The 16,979-nt window shown below is 40.4% G+C and overlaps 3 protein-coding genes across 3 annotated transcripts; all 3 read right to left on the bottom strand.

The window, feature by feature from the left end:
- Window positions 1-76: 76 nt before the first annotated feature.
- On the bottom strand, window positions 77-3,996 carry spata6l (spermatogenesis associated 6-like). Its single transcript, XM_087788221.1, has 10 exons — window positions 3,843-3,996; window positions 3,327-3,464; window positions 3,179-3,227; window positions 2,965-3,006; window positions 2,760-2,884; window positions 2,546-2,638; window positions 2,246-2,446; window positions 711-811; window positions 527-623; window positions 77-332 (listed from the first exon to the last, which is right to left on the bottom strand). Exons 1-10 carry the CDS (start codon window positions 3,888-3,890, stop codon window positions 264-266), a joined length of 963 nt encoding a protein of 320 aa, XP_087644347.1. The 5' UTR covers window positions 3,891-3,996; the 3' UTR covers window positions 77-263.
- A 416-nt stretch (window positions 3,997-4,412) lies between these two features.
- trmt10a (tRNA methyltransferase 10A) lies at window positions 4,413-6,931 on the bottom strand. The gene is made up of 7 exons (XM_087788220.1): window positions 6,576-6,931; window positions 6,160-6,328; window positions 6,018-6,089; window positions 5,874-5,948; window positions 5,298-5,447; window positions 5,126-5,231; window positions 4,413-4,793 (listed from the first exon to the last, which is right to left on the bottom strand). The coding sequence occupies exons 1-7, from the start codon at window positions 6,746-6,748 to the stop codon at window positions 4,624-4,626; spliced, it is 915 nt and encodes a 304-aa protein (XP_087644346.1). The 5' UTR covers window positions 6,749-6,931; the 3' UTR covers window positions 4,413-4,623.
- Window positions 6,932-8,528: 1,597 nt separating this feature from the next.
- On the bottom strand, window positions 8,529-14,005 carry c4h4orf54 (chromosome 4 C4orf54 homolog). The gene is made up of 3 exons (XM_087790216.1): window positions 13,307-14,005; window positions 10,228-13,270; window positions 8,529-9,608 (listed from the first exon to the last, which is right to left on the bottom strand). Exons 1-2 carry the CDS (start codon window positions 14,003-14,005, stop codon window positions 10,232-10,234), a joined length of 3,738 nt encoding a protein of 1,245 aa, XP_087646342.1. The 3' UTR covers window positions 8,529-9,608; window positions 10,228-10,231.
- Between the last annotated feature and the right edge of the window lie 2,974 nt (window positions 14,006-16,979).

Below are 16,979 nucleotides of genomic sequence, written 5' to 3'. Positions count from 1 at the left end.
GTGTTCTTTTCTGACAGGCCAGTTATCATAAAAGATTTACTTGGGGTTAATTTTTAATGCGTTTTATAAACTTTCTTCTTCATCACTTTTTTTTTGAGGGAGTGACTGATTTTAATAAAACACTATTATCCTGTTTCAAGAGTATTTACAGTATAGGATCTTTATTTACACACTTATAGATGAATTTCTTTCGCATATATATATACTTTGGTAGAATCTGGGGATCAGGTCAGAACATGAGAGGGTTATAGCTTCATGATCCATCACCACGGTGGGCCTGGAGAGATCGACTTCCTGTACAAAACATCTTCTACCTCTGCGTGTGACGCTCCCTGAAACACACACGGAGGATGTTCACATAATTCACAGGTAAGTTTAATGTTCGTCTTGTTTTAGTTTCAATTGCTGGAGCATGTTTGGAAGACGTTTACTTCTATACAGAAGCTAGTCTGCCAAGCCAAGAGTCTTTGACAACCAACACAACAGATAGAAAAACACATTGTTATCTAGACGTGACCTAACTTACATGAGTAAGTCTGTGGACAGCTCTTGGTGTTGTAAGAAGCCCCCGAACACGCTCATGGACATCTTCCCATTCTCTACTGGAGCAGGATGATGGCGTCCTGAATGATGTCAGACTTCAGGTCACATGACACGAGTAGCCATCTTCTCCTCAGACAAGTGGTTTGACGTGTTTTTATTGAACGTACCTGCTTGTCTGAGCTGGTTCTCTCCACAACGGTGAAGAACTTCTCCGAAGGTTTGTCTCGTGACAGCTGAACCCAGACGGACTGACATTCCTTCGTGCGGTCTACAAAAGATGAACGCTGAAGTTTGTCATTTTTAAATCGAGTTATAAAGTACATTTTACAAGAGGAAGGAACAAACTCTACAGCAATGCACAATAAATGAGAAATGTCACTTGTTTTACCCCTGTATGTAATGTTAAAATGTATGTAACATTTTTAGATTTATTAATTCAGTTCAGTTGGTCCACTTTTTTAACTGCATTTTATACTTAGAGCCGATGAGTCATTCTTTCATAATGTCGATGTTTTCTACAGTGTCAGCCCACTGTTGTTGCCACAGTTGCTGTACGTGGGGGTTTAACTCTTGTTTTTCACTTCTTTTAAAATGTTCAAGAGTTTAAACAGATCTGGTGTTACAGAAAAATCAGAACTCAATGTGTTCTTTGACACTGTGCATATACTGTTATTAAAGTTCAACACATTTTCTGAAGATGTGTGTGATTTATCTTTTGGTTTTCTGTGTTATAAAATATCAAATGCATTGACTCCGTATTCCGAGCTGGTGAATGTTTGTTTTCCCTCTTTTTTCCCAAAGCCACTAATTTTAATTTATAGATATTCATTTATTTATACACAGCTTTATTTTGTCTTTTAAATAATATTTTAATCTATTTTTTATTTCAGTGATGAATATTTTGTATAATGCTTGTATTATTATAATTATAATTATTAGTAGTAGTAGAAGTAGTAGTAGTAGTAGTAGTAGTAGTAGTAGTAGTAGTAGTATTAAAAGTAGTAAATGTAGTAGTAGTAATAGTAGTAGTAGTTATAGTAGTAGTAGTAAAGTAGTAGTAGTAAAGTAGTAGTAGTAGTAGTAGTAGTAGTAGTAAAGGTAGTATAAGTAGTGAAATTATTATTATTAGTAGTAGTAGTAGAAATAGTAGTAGTAGTAGTAGTAGTAGAAGTAAATGTAGTAGTAGTAGTGGAAAATGTAGCAGTAGTAGTTTTGTAACCAGGGGTTTCCCAGTTGAGTGGTCAAGGTGGTAAAAAAATATATATACTACAGCCTCTATTGCTTTTATAAATATCTTAAAAAGTCTTTCAAACTTTAATTCCATACTTGTTCATTTATTTCTAAATGCTCCATCTTTCTTTTACCGTATTCTTTAAATACATTACCATCTGATTTACATTATTATTTCTATCAGAAGCAGTTTGTTTACAAATCTTTCCCTGAACATTTTAAACAATAAAATCAGGCTAAAGCATGAACTTTTGTCCTTCTTTCCTTTTCAGTCTTGTTTGCATGACTTGGGCGAAAAACATTGGGTTCTGTTGAGGACCTACCTACTGCCAAATGACAATCGCTTGTAATTCACCAGGTTTCTCCACCGTCAGAGGTGATACTTAAGGGCTTCTGTCTCTAAAACCTCTTTAAATATTATTTCTGACGCTGATCAAAAAAACCTTCATGAATAGGAAACTTGAAAAAGAACCTGTGAGATGGGTCGACCAGAGTTTTCCAGGCTGAGCCTTGCCAGATTTTGGAAGCTTCCTACCCTCATGGGTGATGGTGACCGCGACCTTGAACTGAGAGAGTCTCTGATGTGTGTCCTGTTCATGACCGGAGACCGTCCTCGCTGAGGAGAAGAGCTCCTCGACTCACTGCGTTTTAGGCTGCGCCTCAGAGATGACCTCTGCAGAGGTCAGTAAACATGGCGAGATTACAAACCATTTAAGATACAATTTCTATTAACGTGTCAATTGACTTTTACTACATCTTGTCATTTGCGTACCATGGAGACATTGGGGTGAATGTTGATCCCTTCACCAGTGGAACATTCAATAATAGTTGTGCTGGTGCAAAACTCCAACCTTGGAGCGATGCCCTGAAGAAAGATTAAGAGTTTGACTCGCCAAATGATACAATGATACACGGAAAGTCCGCTACAGACAAAGTCATTTCTTCTCTACCAGACTACCTTCAGTCTATTCTAGGGCTGGACCTACTCGGAAGGATGGTGCCCGGGTCATCAGGACCTCTCTGTCCACCCCAGAAAAACATGGTACCAGCTTGGGTTCGGGAAAGAAGAATTGACGAGCGCTTTCCTCAAAGAACGCCACAGTTTCTCCCACTGAACACGAAAAAACATGGAATAAATACTTATAAAAGACGTGTGCAGCATGAACTTAAATAATAATGAAGACTCCTTACATGGTGGGGTCACCTGCAGAAGTTTGATCTGGACCGTTTCATCTAAGGAGATAAGGATTCATGTTGAAGAGAACAATGAATCTTATGGAAGGTTAGACACCACCATGATGGTCATAATATTTTGCTATGAAGACTTATTAATCTTGTTATATGTTTCACATCATTTTTTTTAATAATTGTGTTGAAGAATAAAATGAAATGTTAAGATACCTACTCTCCAACATCACCGCGATGTCTCCGGGGTCATGCGCATATTTAAATATCTGAAATGTTAAGACACATATTTATTTCAAGAAAAAATGGTCAGATAAAACTCCATTGATTTGCTGTGTTAAAGGAGTTACAACACAAGGGTCACCTGCCTTTTCAAAGATCATCTTCTCGTGAAACAACAGGGGGAACACCGGGGGGAGACAGACGGACTGGCCGTACTGACCCATGATGAACATGCTGAGGAAGACATCGTCTTTGGATGGCAGGTGAACTCCAGGACAGGAGACCTGATGGGAAGTTGAAATGACTTGAAAGTGGAGTCAGATTCTTTCTCTCTGCTGCCCTCAAACGGAAGACAGAAGTCAAGACCATTTCAAAAGTCAATTCAAAATAATATTCTAACAATCATGAATTATTTATGATTGATAAGAATTAATTTATACTTGTGGCATATGTCGTCAAAGTTTATTTTTATTGAAAAATTGACGCAATTAATTATTTTATATTTTATTTTTTCTTTTAAAATCGTTTTTGGCCTTATGTTCTCGTGCCGAATTAAAATTTATACGATACAAAATTCTGATGAACCAGTTATAACTCATTTATTTACAAAAAAGTAAATAAATTAAGACGACGCCAACTGTCGAGAAGACTGAATAACTTACCGATCTGAAAAACAGTTCAACCACAACTTTCAGAGCTTTCCGAGACATTGAAGGTTAAAAATAAACTCTCCTCGTCCCCTTTTCAGTGTAACTTTACATCGCTTCCACGGCAACCACAACTTCCGGCTGACGTTGCCACGGCAACAACTGCTGCAAATTGCGTCGCATGGCTCACGTTCATGGTCATAACTGTTGATAATGCAGCGATATTTATTTTTATTAGTAAGTTAGATCAAAGCACAGTTTTAATTGCTTTGATATCTAATAAAGAAGTAAATTAATCTCATCATTGCGATTTGATCCCATAAATTATAGGATCACGTATTTAGGCTAAAGGAACAACAACTACAACACAGACAGTAGTAGGTTAACTTTTCGTGTCTTCTGTCAATGTTATTTACTTGTTTACGTCCATTACTGTATGATTTTGTATCTCATTTGCTTTCCAAGTCTCTGCAACTTAATAACTCTGTACCTAATAGAATAGACAATCAAATGTACTTATTCTCATTTCATCTTTTGAGGTGATTTTAATGACGTGGCTCAACAACAACAAGACAGAGGCAGTCATGCACATAACTGTCATCTCATTTTATTCAGGAAGTCAAACATTTTATAGCATTAAGTCCTGAAATCCAGCTGAGAACTGAGAGCAAAGTTTTTCAGAAAAATTCTGTCTGAAATTTGAAACATTTGGATAATAAATATCTGAAGTAAAAAAAAACATAACAGAAGTGCAGAGATGTAGATTAAAAAAAAAAATTAGCACGTTCTGATTTACTCATTCTAGAGCTGTTTTTTCTGTTTGGTCTTCAAAATCAGAGTCTGAGTCAGAAGCTTCTTTATCTGCTGCGTCATCTACAGCAGTCGCTCCTTTCCTCTGAGGCAGCACGGTGAAGAACGCTTCCTTCCAGTCGCTCTTTTCCAGGAAGGCTATGATGATCTCAAACACTGAAGGAGCAAAACATGTTTTAAACACTCAAATACTATGAACACACTTTGTTATGTTGACATTTACACTGGGTTTCAAAAGAATATTTAGATAAACTACATATCTTAAACACAATATTACATGATATCAACAGTGATGTTAAAGCATAGTCTTTAAAATGAAAGCCTGAACAGAGCTTGTATCTAAATACTAAAGATCAACCTGGAAAGTCCAACATTGTTACTTTTCTAAATAAATGTTTTCCAAGTTATCTCTTCCAACATGTTCCTTTGCCATTCAAATTGGAAAGAACATACTGTATATTAAATATTTCATCATCTAAACGTCTTACCATGATTCACAGCCAAAACCTTCCTACTGTTCATTTTGACGAAGCTATTAAGAGGAAGCTGCGCATGCTCAATCCCCAGCGTGTTGGCTCTCTCGAAGCTGATTCCCTGTAGGTTCAACAGAAACACTAGTTATCATGGATCATCGGGACTTCTTTTAAGGCTCAAACTGACCTTGTGGTGGTTGTGGTCAACTAAAGCACCTATGACGTACGCCTTAGTGTCATCGAGCTTCTCCAGCACATTTGGCGAGTCAGAGGTCAGATAGACCAGCTGATCCTTGGCCACTACGTCACTGTAGTGCTCCGTTTTGACAGCAATATCCTTTCAACATGAACAAGAAGTAACACAGAAACTCAATTAGTTCATTTAACATTAGGTTTTTTGACTTTACAATCAAACAGAATTTGTATTTTTCCAACGTTTAAAACATCAATAGAGTCATAAAAAGAGAATGATTATCCCTCTGGTAATAATTTACCCCCCAAAAACACTTATTTGCTGAATAAACTTTTACTAACTGTGTTAATGTGTGAAACTACACAATATTTAATAACTGATATATACAAATAGTTTGCTTCATTTAAGCTTGATTGGTTTATTTTTATTTGCCTTTGAATCAATTCAGAATTTACAGGTAAGTAATGGATATAGAGGAGGAGTAAAGGCATTATACTGACATTTAAAAAAGGTATTGTTTCCTCTTCATGTTGCATTTCTTTCAAAAGCAATAAAACAACACAATTTTACCTTCCAGTTGATCCACCCTTTGTCTTTCTCGTCCATCGTCTCTTTCAGCTGTCCACCTAAGCTTGTTATCAGCAGCTAGGGATGTAAGAATCTGAGATCTAGTCTTGCAGCAGCTTCACGTGTCATGCTCTTGGTCTCACTCACCTGAACAGGATGCAGCGCTCGTCTGTTCTCAGCATAGCACCTCTGGACCTGTCTGTGAAGTTTGCGAACGTCCTAATGAAGTGAGACTGAAATTATTCTCAACTAACTTTCCTTGAGACATTTTTCCATAGAAACCACTTACCTTTACAGGCATGAGCTCGTCATAGCTGCAGTCCAACACCACCCTCACTGGACTGGGGGTCACCTCTCTACGAGGATGCTTCCAGGCACACCTGCCATCACCCGTCTCTTCATTGTTTGTGGAGAATCTTTTCTCACGTCGCTGTTGCTTCCTCTCCTTACGCTTCTGTCTGCAAACATAACAAAATAATCCATTTAAAAACACACCAAGTAATTGTATTAGTTACACATTTGGATTATATTCCAGGTTTCATTTTTAAACCAAGTGATTATTTAAGTGCAGGTAATCTAGTTTTATTGATTCTGTACTAAAGAATATATTAGTTATATTTGTTAAAATAAAAAAATAATTTCAACAAACATTTAAACAAATGGAGAATCTTTATAAAAGGCTGTTTAAATGTTGTTTCTGCTTACTTCCTGAGTTCTCTCTCTCCTTCCCATTTCTGTTGTTTCAAAAGCTTCTTTCTTTGTCTTTTTGACAAATTCTGCGTTTCTCCATTGCCTGTCACACTTGACTGACAGTTGTCTCCGTTCTCGTTGGGCAGCTGAGCAGCTACAGACTCGTTCTTCACGCCTTCCTCGGCCATGAGTGGCTCACATGCAGCAAAACACTCTACCTTTTAAACTCGTAGAAAATAAATAAACATTTCTACGCAAATGTAAAGTCACTTTACACTTAAAGCGACGTCTAATTATTTTATTTCCCGTTTATTTAACGTAAAGATTTGGTAAACGATGAGGTTTTTCGTGAAACTGTCTGACTGTTTACTAGTGACACAGCCGCACATGTAATACCGGCGCTTCCGTGACGTCATTTAAAGACGACGGAAGTACACAAAATAAAGTAAGTAAGTAAGTAATATTTATTTGTATAGCGCTTTTCATGTACAGTAAATGTAAGTAATTTACGTTTTAACATTAGACTCCATTAACTTTATTTATTTAGAATGGAGACTTTCTGAAGGAAATAAAAATGTAGGTTGATTTCCTTCTTTCTTTTTTTCTAAATAATGTTATGGAGTGTAAATTATTACAATTTTGTATTTTCTACTATAACTACAAATGCCTGCAAACTTATGTTTAAGTTTTATATTCTTATCATTAATCTTGATAACATTATTTAAGTCATATTTGTTGCTGCACATGTTTTGGGACATTTTATCAGTTTATGGTGTGGTCGACATCATTTAAAATATGAAAATTTAATCATTTTAAAAATAGACTTGAAATGATCTTTAAGATCTGTGTCAGTGTTATAGCAACGTCTACTGTAAGTTATGCTGTGTCTGTAACTTGAACCTTCAACCAACTGTTCATGTAACGTAGCTTCTGTGGAGCAGAGCTAGCAGTCAAACATCAACTGCAGCAAAGCTGGTCTGCAGTCTTTACTCTGACAACTATTTTATAGAAAGAGAAGATTGTAGAAAAACTTTCCACATAGAGGAATGTTTATAAATATCTTTAAGAATATACATTTATTGAGGTTTCTGTTTCAAATGTTGCGTCATCTGTTTCACTTTTTCAATTTAATTTTTACAAAAATCATAATATTAGAACACATATTAGAATATCTACAGAAAAATAAAAATAAAACATTATTATCATAACAAACCCAGCCACCCTGTGCTACTAAATGTATACTCAAATGCAGCCAGTCACAACTATAAGATTGTTGCTTAAGGATGATTAAAGATCCCAAAATACTTTGTAAGTTCTTTGTAAGATTGCTTTGAACCTTTATTTTTGGTAAAGTGACCATGCATTATAATGAACAGTGCTGCATCTCGTATGGCTGTTTTGACACGTCATGAAGAATATTTTGTTAATGCGTAATTATGGTAAAGTAGTGTTGCTACTCCGTGGACTAGTGTCAGATGCAAACATGTGTGCAGTATTTTCCCTTCAAGAAAGAGCAGATTATAATGTAATTAAATATCAGTGTTTAATGTAAACCAAAGTTTACCTTTTCAAATCAGCTCAATTTCACCAACTGGTCATGAGTGTTATATTCATAGAGAACACCACATTTATTGATGTATTAAAGTTAATCAACCATTTACTAATGTCAACGACAAGTGTATTGTAATATTAAAAATGATATCGGCAAAAGGTTGAGGGGGTTCTTTTCCAGTATGTAATGATGAGGTACACAAACTTGAACATGTTCAACGACCTCGTCTCCATGCAGCCCCTCTGTTCGGCTTATACTGTGTGACTCTGAAACACGACAGGTTGACTTTTAGAAATCTCTTATTTTATTAAACAGTCCACAAAAAATGGATCACAGCATTTATTTCATACTGATGAGTCAGTTCACTTTTCCTTCACAAAAGAAGTCCTTCTTGATCAAATTTGTCTTTTCACTTTCAGTTTCCTTCAACATTCATCAGAATCCAACCAGAGGGTTCAGTACACGAGGGGGCAGAGCCGACCACCTTAAGACCAGTGGGTTTTTACATATTTCACATATTTGACAAAGTAACTTCGTAGATATAACATAAGAAAACAATAGTAAAGAAGATGCATCATTTACAAATGAAGAAATGCATAAAAGACAATCCACGCTTACAGCCAGAGATAAAACCTGAGTCACTTCATTCACTTTATAAATCAGCAGTGAATCAGTATACGGCAGAATTTAGTCTTACGTTCAAAATACACTGTACTTTATTCTTCATTTTCAAAGCTTACTTTAGGTAGGATAAAGATGTAAAATGCACAGCATGTCACCATTTGAATATACATGTTTTATTTTGATGTAACTAATGTGTTAACAGGTGTTGACCATAGATAAAACTAAATGATGCAATCTTTAATCTTGAATTCATTCCAAAATAAAGCAAAATCATCCCAAAAAGATATTAAAAATTATAAAAGCCATGGACTGGCCAGCAGATCCAACCAACAGTTCATCATTTACAATCAAGAAAAATACATTTTGAACATCTGGACATTTTGCACCTCAAAACATTTTCACTTACAAAACTACCTTCACAAGTAAGTGACAAAAAAAAAGTTCTGTATTTAAAAAATGATTTGAATTCAATATAGATAGTTCTTTCTTCAGAGATGCATTTTTAAAGAGCTGAAGATTCCACACTATAAATCCAAACACTTAAAAATCTACATTTCTAAAGTTAATAAGTGTTAAACAACAATGTTTAAAGTGATTAATATATTATTATTTTTGGAGACAAGATGTGAGATAAATTATTTAAGTTATTGTATCCATGTTGTTTATATTAATTATTTGTTGATTTAAAAAAACATAATTATATCTTCTTTATTACTATAAAGAAGATATATGTTATGTTAAATGATAGGATGATAAGATGATTTAAAGAATAAACATTGTACTCACGCATGTAATAAAAGAAAATTGCACATGTTTTTCAATGAAAAGATCTGTTTTTCTTTCTCAGCAGACGTCCGTCACAGAGTGCAGCCCTGTTGGAAGGAGGCAGGAACAATAGTTCAATACTTTAATACAAACAAGATGAGACATTAAAGAATTACTTTAAATGTCATTAGTGTTTGGATGTTTGGTGATGGTACAGTATTTGACAGATTCTGTTCTCAGGAGTACCTGGAGGAAACATCACACTCTGGGGTATGATTCAGTTGATTTTGATTCCAGCATTCACCCCTCTTCATGCAGGCCTCTCTCCTCCATGTTGCATGTAGTGTTTATGTGTGTGTTTTAAAAACGCCTGCCTCTAAAATAAGTTGTTGACCTCGCTGCGACACGAAACCTGCCAACCACCTGCTGATGTGCGGCAGCAGCTGAGCGTTCTCTCGCCACATAACATTGACCTTTAACTACACAAATGCAGCTCAGAAAGACTCACAAGCCTGAGGAACTGACTTGGAAGCAACAACTTGTTTGTTTACTCTCAATAGTTTAACAATTAGAGCTCAGAATCAGCTTCAATCCGGATAAGAGTTGGGTTGAGTATTGAAAGTTGCCTGTAAATAATAACCAATAAAAATAAAAGTGTTGTTGAAATAGAATATCTACCAGAATGTGGCTATGATATACACACAGTTAATGTTTTGAGCGACTCACACTTTCATCTGTGCTCCACCACAAAGCTCATGGTGGTCCCATCAAAAGATGGGGGCGCGATGATTCGGGGCCCCTGCTGTGAGCTGAAGCTGATGATGGGCTGCGTGACGGTGGAGAAACCTTGAGCCGGTCTACCGATGCTGCTGGTCTGACCGGGAGTCCCCGGAATGGTCTGAGGAGACTTTCCCGTGGACATGTAGAAGGGGCTCTCCATGTAGAGACCCTCCACCTGCTGAGACTGAGCTTTGTCCCCTTCGCTGTCGGAGTGCATGGACATCTGGGACTGCACCAGAGTCGGAGCAGGGATGACTGATGGGGCCTGCATGAAGCCCGGGTAGATCATGTACGTGTGTCCATATGCGGCAGGACTGAGCGCTAAAGGTGACATGGACATGGGTACAGGGGTCACTGGGGTCTGTGGCATCGGCACGTCTACGTACTGACCCGTCTCTGGGTCAAAGAGCCGCCTAGTGGATGGCTGGACCGGCGTGTCCACCAAGTAGTAGTTCCCAGTGGTAGGATCTAGGAGCATCTTCCTTTGAGTGGCCTGAAATGAATCGAGAGTGGGAGTGGGGGGGATGGCCGGGGAGAAACAGTAGACCTGCTGTTGAATCGGAGACATTCCTAGTGGTAAGGAGTGGTAGATGGCGGCAGATGGAATCTCTGGTGTTCGTGTCTCCATAGTAATGGTGCGAGGAAAGTACTGGTTATTGTCCTCTGGCCGGACACCTGAGGGTCCTGGGGGAGGATGAGACGGAGCAGATACTTTGTTGCTCTTGCTGCTGGTGGATTGAGACTTGACAGGGATAGTCAAGTAATTCCCATTATCAACTGGTGTGATAGATGGATTCACTGAAGATCCTTCCTTCTCCCTCGACCCAGCTCCCTCAGAATTGCTCATCTTAACCTGACTGGTCTTCTGAGGTACTTTGGTTGACTTCGGGGTGAAGCTTTTGCAGCTAAAAGGTGTGACTGTCTTTGGTTTTTTACTGATGCCAGCAACAGCCTTGTGACCAGAAGCTCCTTTTGAGTTTTGAATGACCCTAAATCTGTCATCAGGGCTGCTTAAACCCTGAGAGGCTTTATTGGGCTCATTTCGTCTCAGTAGGCCCGGGGATGCTGGTACTGCTGGAGGAGTTTTGTGAAGATCAGCTCTGAGCATCTTGTCAAAGCTGGACTCTCTGGTCTGGTCGTCTTGTGGACCACCGGGGTCGTCCGTGGCCAATAGCGAGAGCACGTGGCTGTCCAGCAGGTGCTGCCGCTCGTTCTTCCTCTTCCACTCCTTGTTATCGAACACATAGAGCTGCTCCATCGTCTTCACTGCGGCCTGCAGCTTCTCCAGCGCCACCTTGTTCGCCGTCTTCGTCTCAGAGACTTTGTTCACATCTAACAATTTGTCTTTCTTCGTCGCCGTCCTACTGTCACACCTGAAACCTCCCTCCTCTGGTCTGCTTGGCAAACTTTGTTGGGGGTCAGCTTTAGCGCCATCTGGTGATGACCTGTCCACATCCACAGACTCACTCTTGGATGGATCTGAGGGTTTGCTGTTCGTGTTGACAGACTGACACTTGATGATGATGGGGGACACAGAGGAGGGGGTTCTGTGCTTCTTCTGCTCAGGATGACAGTCGGCGCTTCTGATCTCGTTATTGTCCATGGACACAAAGTGATAAGAACTTTTCACCAGCTTCCTGACGTCCCTCACCTGATGGATGGGCGTCTGCAGCTTCCCTTTGCTGGTGTCTCTGATGTCTCTGACCGTGAAGTGTGGAACTCTATCAGCGGACTCACCTTTCCGGGCCAGCAGGTGCTGACTTTTGGACTCGTCTGTTTTACACCCAAAATTAGAAGCGTGAAGCCTGGAGATTCCAAACGGCTCCGTTTTATTGTCTTTGACGCTTCTCAGGTTGATCTTGATCTCGGGGGATTTGGAGGTGCTGAGAGTTGGGGGACTCTGCGCGGCCCCGTCGTCCTCCCGCGCGTCACCGGAGCATGGCTGGATGTTTGGCACAAACAAATGCGACATTTTGGTGGCTTTGGCGCAGCTCTGTTGATCCCTCTCTGCCTCTGGCGTCTCTGCTGCACTTTTATCGTTTTTATGATCCTCCTGAAACTCTAGCTCCTCGTCCTTCCAGCTCCTGAAGGCGCTATTTTGGCTCCTCTGCAGCAGCGCGCCTCTGGACGCGTCCACTGCGCCTTTTATAGCCGCTTCACCTGCGGGCTCCTGCTCCTGCAGGGACGCGTCCTGTCTTCTCGAGCTGCACGACCCGCTGTCCACGAGGTCCCCGAGCTCGTCCACGCACATCATGTTATAGTCCGAGCCGCTCTCTGAGAGTCCCGAGGCCCGGCTGTGCAGGAGCGCCCTGGGGGCGCCGCAGGGCTCGCTGATCTCCCCTCTCTCCATCTTGCGCTCCTGCTCGAACTGCATCTTCTTGGAGATGACATTTTGGATGAGACTGGACGCGAATGTGGCTTTTTTCTGCGGGCCCTCCATGCTCCTGAGCGGCGGCTTGTTGCTGCTCTGACTGCCGTGCGCGCTCCTGGTAACTTCATCCGCGCAGGAACGTGATCCCGCAAAGTTAGCAGACATTCCAGATTTGACATTGCAGCGGAAATTCAGCGTCTCCGTGAGCCGGATGACCCCGCCGTGACCCTGTCCCAGTTTCCCCATCAGCTCGGGCAGTTTGGGGCTCGCGAGCACGAGCCCCTTGTAACCCCGGGCGTTCTTGGCGAGCTCGAAAGACTTCTGGTCCATGTTGCCATACTTCAGGTCGACGAACGTGGACCACCTGTTGATGCCATGCTCGGAGGCGGAGGACTCGCTGGAGGTGCTGAAGTTGATGGCGTCGAAGTAGGGGTAGGCGAGACTCTTGAAGGTTCTGGCCGTCAAGTTGCGCACCTCCTTGTCAGCGTCGTCCAGCTCGCTGACAGCACTGGAGGTGCCGCTGGAGTACTCGGTCAACTCCCTCCCTTTCCTGCCAAAGTGCACCCGTCCGGGGGCCGCGATCAGACACTTATCAAAGCCCTCCGCCTTCCCCTCCACCTTCCCCTCCACCTTCCCCTCCACCTTCCCCTCCACCCCCCTCCACACATAGTCCCCGGCGCGCCTGGCGCGATACAGAATATTCCCCTTTTCGTGCCCGCTGCCAGCGCGGTCATTTATAGCGCGCGAGGTGGTCCTGATTGACAGGTGGATCTGCCCGGTGCACGGCTGGGGCTTGGACTCGTCTGAACTGGTCCACTTGGACGCGGGACTCGGATCACTTTCCAGCAGACTGCTGACCCTGGACGCGCCTCCTCCTCCGCCGCTGCCCTCCAGAGAGGTGTAGTCCACGAACGTGAACACCTGGTTGCCCTCCTCGGTGTCCCAGCTGGCCGAGGACCCCCCACGGGGGTCGTGGTCGCCCTCGTGGTCGGACAGCTCGGACAGCAGGATCTCGTGGGTGGTGATGTAGTGAGACTCGTCCTCCTTCACCAACGACAGGCAGTCGTCGGAGAGAATGACGTCATCATCATCATCATCATCATCGATCTCCTCTTCATCCTCGGATTCACTTTTACCTCCGAGATAGTTATCAACGCCGTCCGACTCGCGCGTAATGACGCGCGGATCCACATTGACTTTCTGTTCCGTCCTCACCGTCTCCTCCTGCTGGTCTCTCATCTTAGTTACAGTTAAATCCACGTATCTTCTCTCCGCTTCTTCTCCATCTTCCTCGGGCTTATCTGGCGCCGGATCACACCCGGGTCCAGTCCTCGTGGCACCAGGGACCAACATGTCTCAGTGGGAGCTTCTTCTCAGAGAGCCCACTGGCCGCGCGCACGGATCCACTCTGCAACCCCCGTGGATGCGACGCTCCAAACATTCCAGAACGACCGCGAGCAGGAGCCCGAACACGACCAGGATCTAAAAAGGAACAGACATATTAGCAGCTGGGCCACATGGTTCCTGGGCTGAGGTTCATGGACCAATAGCTGTCCGTGAAGCGAGCTGAGCTGTGACATGACAATACACTGACGCGTCATCATCAGCCGTTACTTCTCCATAAATCACTCAAAATGTTTAATAAATCACGTTTTTTTTTTATTATACCCATCGTTATAACGAGAGAAAATATAATTGACCCTACATTTAAAAGTTAAAATTTGATTACATTTTCTTGGATCAAATTATATATATTTTTACCAAACTTTTTAATGAATTGAGTGAATAATCGAGTATATACCAAACGTCATGGTGAGAAAATACAACATTATTATCATAATCTTCTTTAATTTAACATTATCCCTCAAAAATGTTTAATTAGAACCGTTTTCAAAGCGTTTGGTTCTTGACAACAATGTTTCTCCCAACAGTAAAGAAACAAAATCCCCCCAAAAATGTCAAGTGAAAGTAAAAACCTCTCAATAAGTGGGTCACACAACGACAAAGCACAATAACATCAGTGTCCATATTGTTAAACTGAGCAAGTCTCTTTAGAACCAATGTTAGATGGTTGAAAATTCAAATAATCGCAGATTAAACACGGATAAATATTTAAAGGACATAATCTTAGCTCCAGATTACAAAAGCTCTGACTTCTGAGCTGATTCAAACTATCCATCATGTGGAATAGTTTTGGTGACACAACGTGCAGCTAAATTAAACTGTAGGATGAGGTCGCTCCAGTGTGACAGATAAACACTTGAGTGAGAACAAGTCTGCCCATGAACCGGGGGTCAGACTGGAGGGAAATGATGTCATGGAAGAGCATAACAAGATCCATCAACCCTGTTGGATTGTTACTATTGAATGAATGAAGTTTATGTGTATCTTGCTTTCATGAAGAGAAGTGTAAAGTTTCAACACACAAGAGACTGTTTGATACTTAATACATTATAGTAGGTTTATTAAATTACCTTATTTAATTTCATTAATTTTTTTAAATCATAATAGAGATATACATGAAATCTATATTTATTTTAACAAGTTCGTGCATTTGTTTCATTATTTTGTAAATTGGTTTTACAATTTTGTACATTTTTTATAGCTTCTCCATTTAAATTCGATTTTATAATGTGCTCATAAACTTCACAAAAGTAATGTTTATATATTTATGCTAAGTTTAAATGACCATATTCATTCAAAATTATTTTACAGATTTACGGCCAAAACTGTCCGGATCCGATGCAGACTTAAGTTCTGTCACTCCGTGTGTGACAGTGATCCACTCTCAACAGTTAAAGCCAACAGCTAATCTAAGATAAGATTCCTTAACGTCTCTGCTGATGGACATTTGGAAGGGTCCCTGAACCCACCGCGGGAAGCTGAGACGCGATGGCGCTGTCGGTGGGCGTCGAACTCTACACGTCATGGACCACCCGTGGCGTGAGGTCACCGACATTGACCTTTATTGACATATTTTCTGTGTCTGTAAACAAATAGAAAGTTAGTCTGGTTGAAAATTCACACCTGCTCTCGTAGCATGCTAGCTAACGTCAGGAGGTTAACATGTTTGGAAAGAATTTTAACGTAAAGCATTGCATAGCTAACCTAAGAATATAAAATTAGTATTTCAATTCTTTTTAATTTTCAGTCATGTTTAATCTGTGACATGTTTTGTAGAAGCTAGCTAACCTAGGGTGAGCGGGGAGGCTGTTGCTATGAGGCAGCGACGGTGACCTGGTCACACACACAGATTATATTTAGTCAAGTATTCCAGACTCTGGTGACTGCAGGGGTTTTGTTACTCCTTCATGTCAGGACATCAGTCAAGCGGGATTAAAGAGGCGACAGGAGCAGCTAATGAGGACAAGGACCTGACAAATAACAAGGTTCATTCTGCAGGCGTCCGTCCTGGTCCAGACATGTTTACAATATTTATTTATCAACGAGTTCCAAAATAGTTTAACCAAAATCTAAATTTCTCGGTCAAAGAGCTGAACATTTCCTCTGAAATACAAAGAGCTGAAGCAGTGACTTTCTACAGACAGTGTTGGAGGTTATTTCAGGAAAAAATATTTTCTGACAGGTCACTGTCACAACTGGAATTCTATCCTGAATAAGTTTGCACTGTGATGTTACACAGACGTGTAGATGTGTACAAGCTCAGTCAGAGGTTGACATTGTGCTCCCATTAAAAAATGCTGTAATATTCATCTGTCACTCATAATGAACACAATGTAACTGAAGTAAAATTACGTCATTATGTCATATAAAGAATATTGAGAATAATTTTTTTTAAAGTCAGGCTTTTTTTTTCAAAAAAAAATGTTGGAAAATTGGAATTTATTAAAAAACAGTTTTCCCTCATTCCTTTTTAAGCAGATGCATTATTATGCACATAATACGTTATTTTAATTTATCTTATCAAACTGTGTCTTGTTTTATTTAGAATAACTCATGCATTGCCTCTGTCTATGTCATGTGTATTGGCTTCTTGTTTCAATGGAATTTTAAATGAAACCTTTTCGATAAACGATATTACCTGAACCTGACCGACTTTATAAACAGTTGAATCGTCATGAAATTCGTTCTCCAGCCGCCAGAGAGCAGCAGAGATCACACGTGCTGGCGACAGTTGGACGTAATAATTTTAAAATGTAAACAGTAGTTTTTGTTTATGTTGAATTGACTTAATCGATCAAAGGATATCAATTCAATTCGCAATACATATAAAAAAAACACATTTTACCCTTTACCAAACTAACTGTTATAATATTTTTTTAGAGATCAATTACATGAGTTAAAATGCCTGGTGTTTAGTTTCTTT

Source organism: Callionymus lyra, chromosome 4 (assembly GCF_982586985.1).
Source record: "Callionymus lyra chromosome 4, fCalLyr1.hap1.1, whole genome shotgun sequence".
Taxonomy (NCBI): domain Eukaryota; kingdom Metazoa; phylum Chordata; class Actinopteri; order Syngnathiformes; family Callionymidae; genus Callionymus; species Callionymus lyra.
This window is presented reverse-complemented; position numbering and strand designations above follow the sequence as displayed.

Coding starts and splice junctions, on each gene's coding strand:
- spata6l (XM_087788221.1), bottom strand. CDS start 3,890: ATGTCTCGGAAAGCTCTGAAAGTTGTGGTTGAACTGTTTTTCAGATCG. Junction 2,639..2,759: donor CCCGGGCACCATCCTTCCGA/GTAGGTCCAGCC, acceptor ATCTTTCTTCAG/GGCATCGCTCCAAGGTTGGA. Junction 812..2,245: donor CTGGTCGACCCATCTCACAG/GTTCTTTTTCAA, acceptor CATCTTTTGTAG/ACCGCACGAAGGAATGTCAG.
- trmt10a (XM_087788220.1), bottom strand. CDS start 6,748: ATGGCCGAGGAAGGCGTGAAGAACGAGTCTGTAGCTGCTCAGCTGCCC. Junction 6,329..6,575: donor GGAGAGAGAGAACTCAGGAA/GTAAGCAGAAAC, acceptor TTATGTTTGCAG/ACAGAAGCGTAAGGAGAGGA. Junction 5,949..6,017: donor GAGCGCTGCATCCTGTTCAG/GTGAGTGAGACC, acceptor TTACATCCCTAG/CTGCTGATAACAAGCTTAGG.
- c4h4orf54 (XM_087790216.1), bottom strand. CDS start 14,005: ATGTTGGTCCCTGGTGCCACGAGGACTGGACCCGGGTGTGATCCGGCG. Junction 13,271..13,306: donor GGGACTATGTGTGGAGGGGG/GTGGAGGGGAAG, acceptor GTGGAGGGGAAG/GTGGAGGGGAAGGCGGAGGG.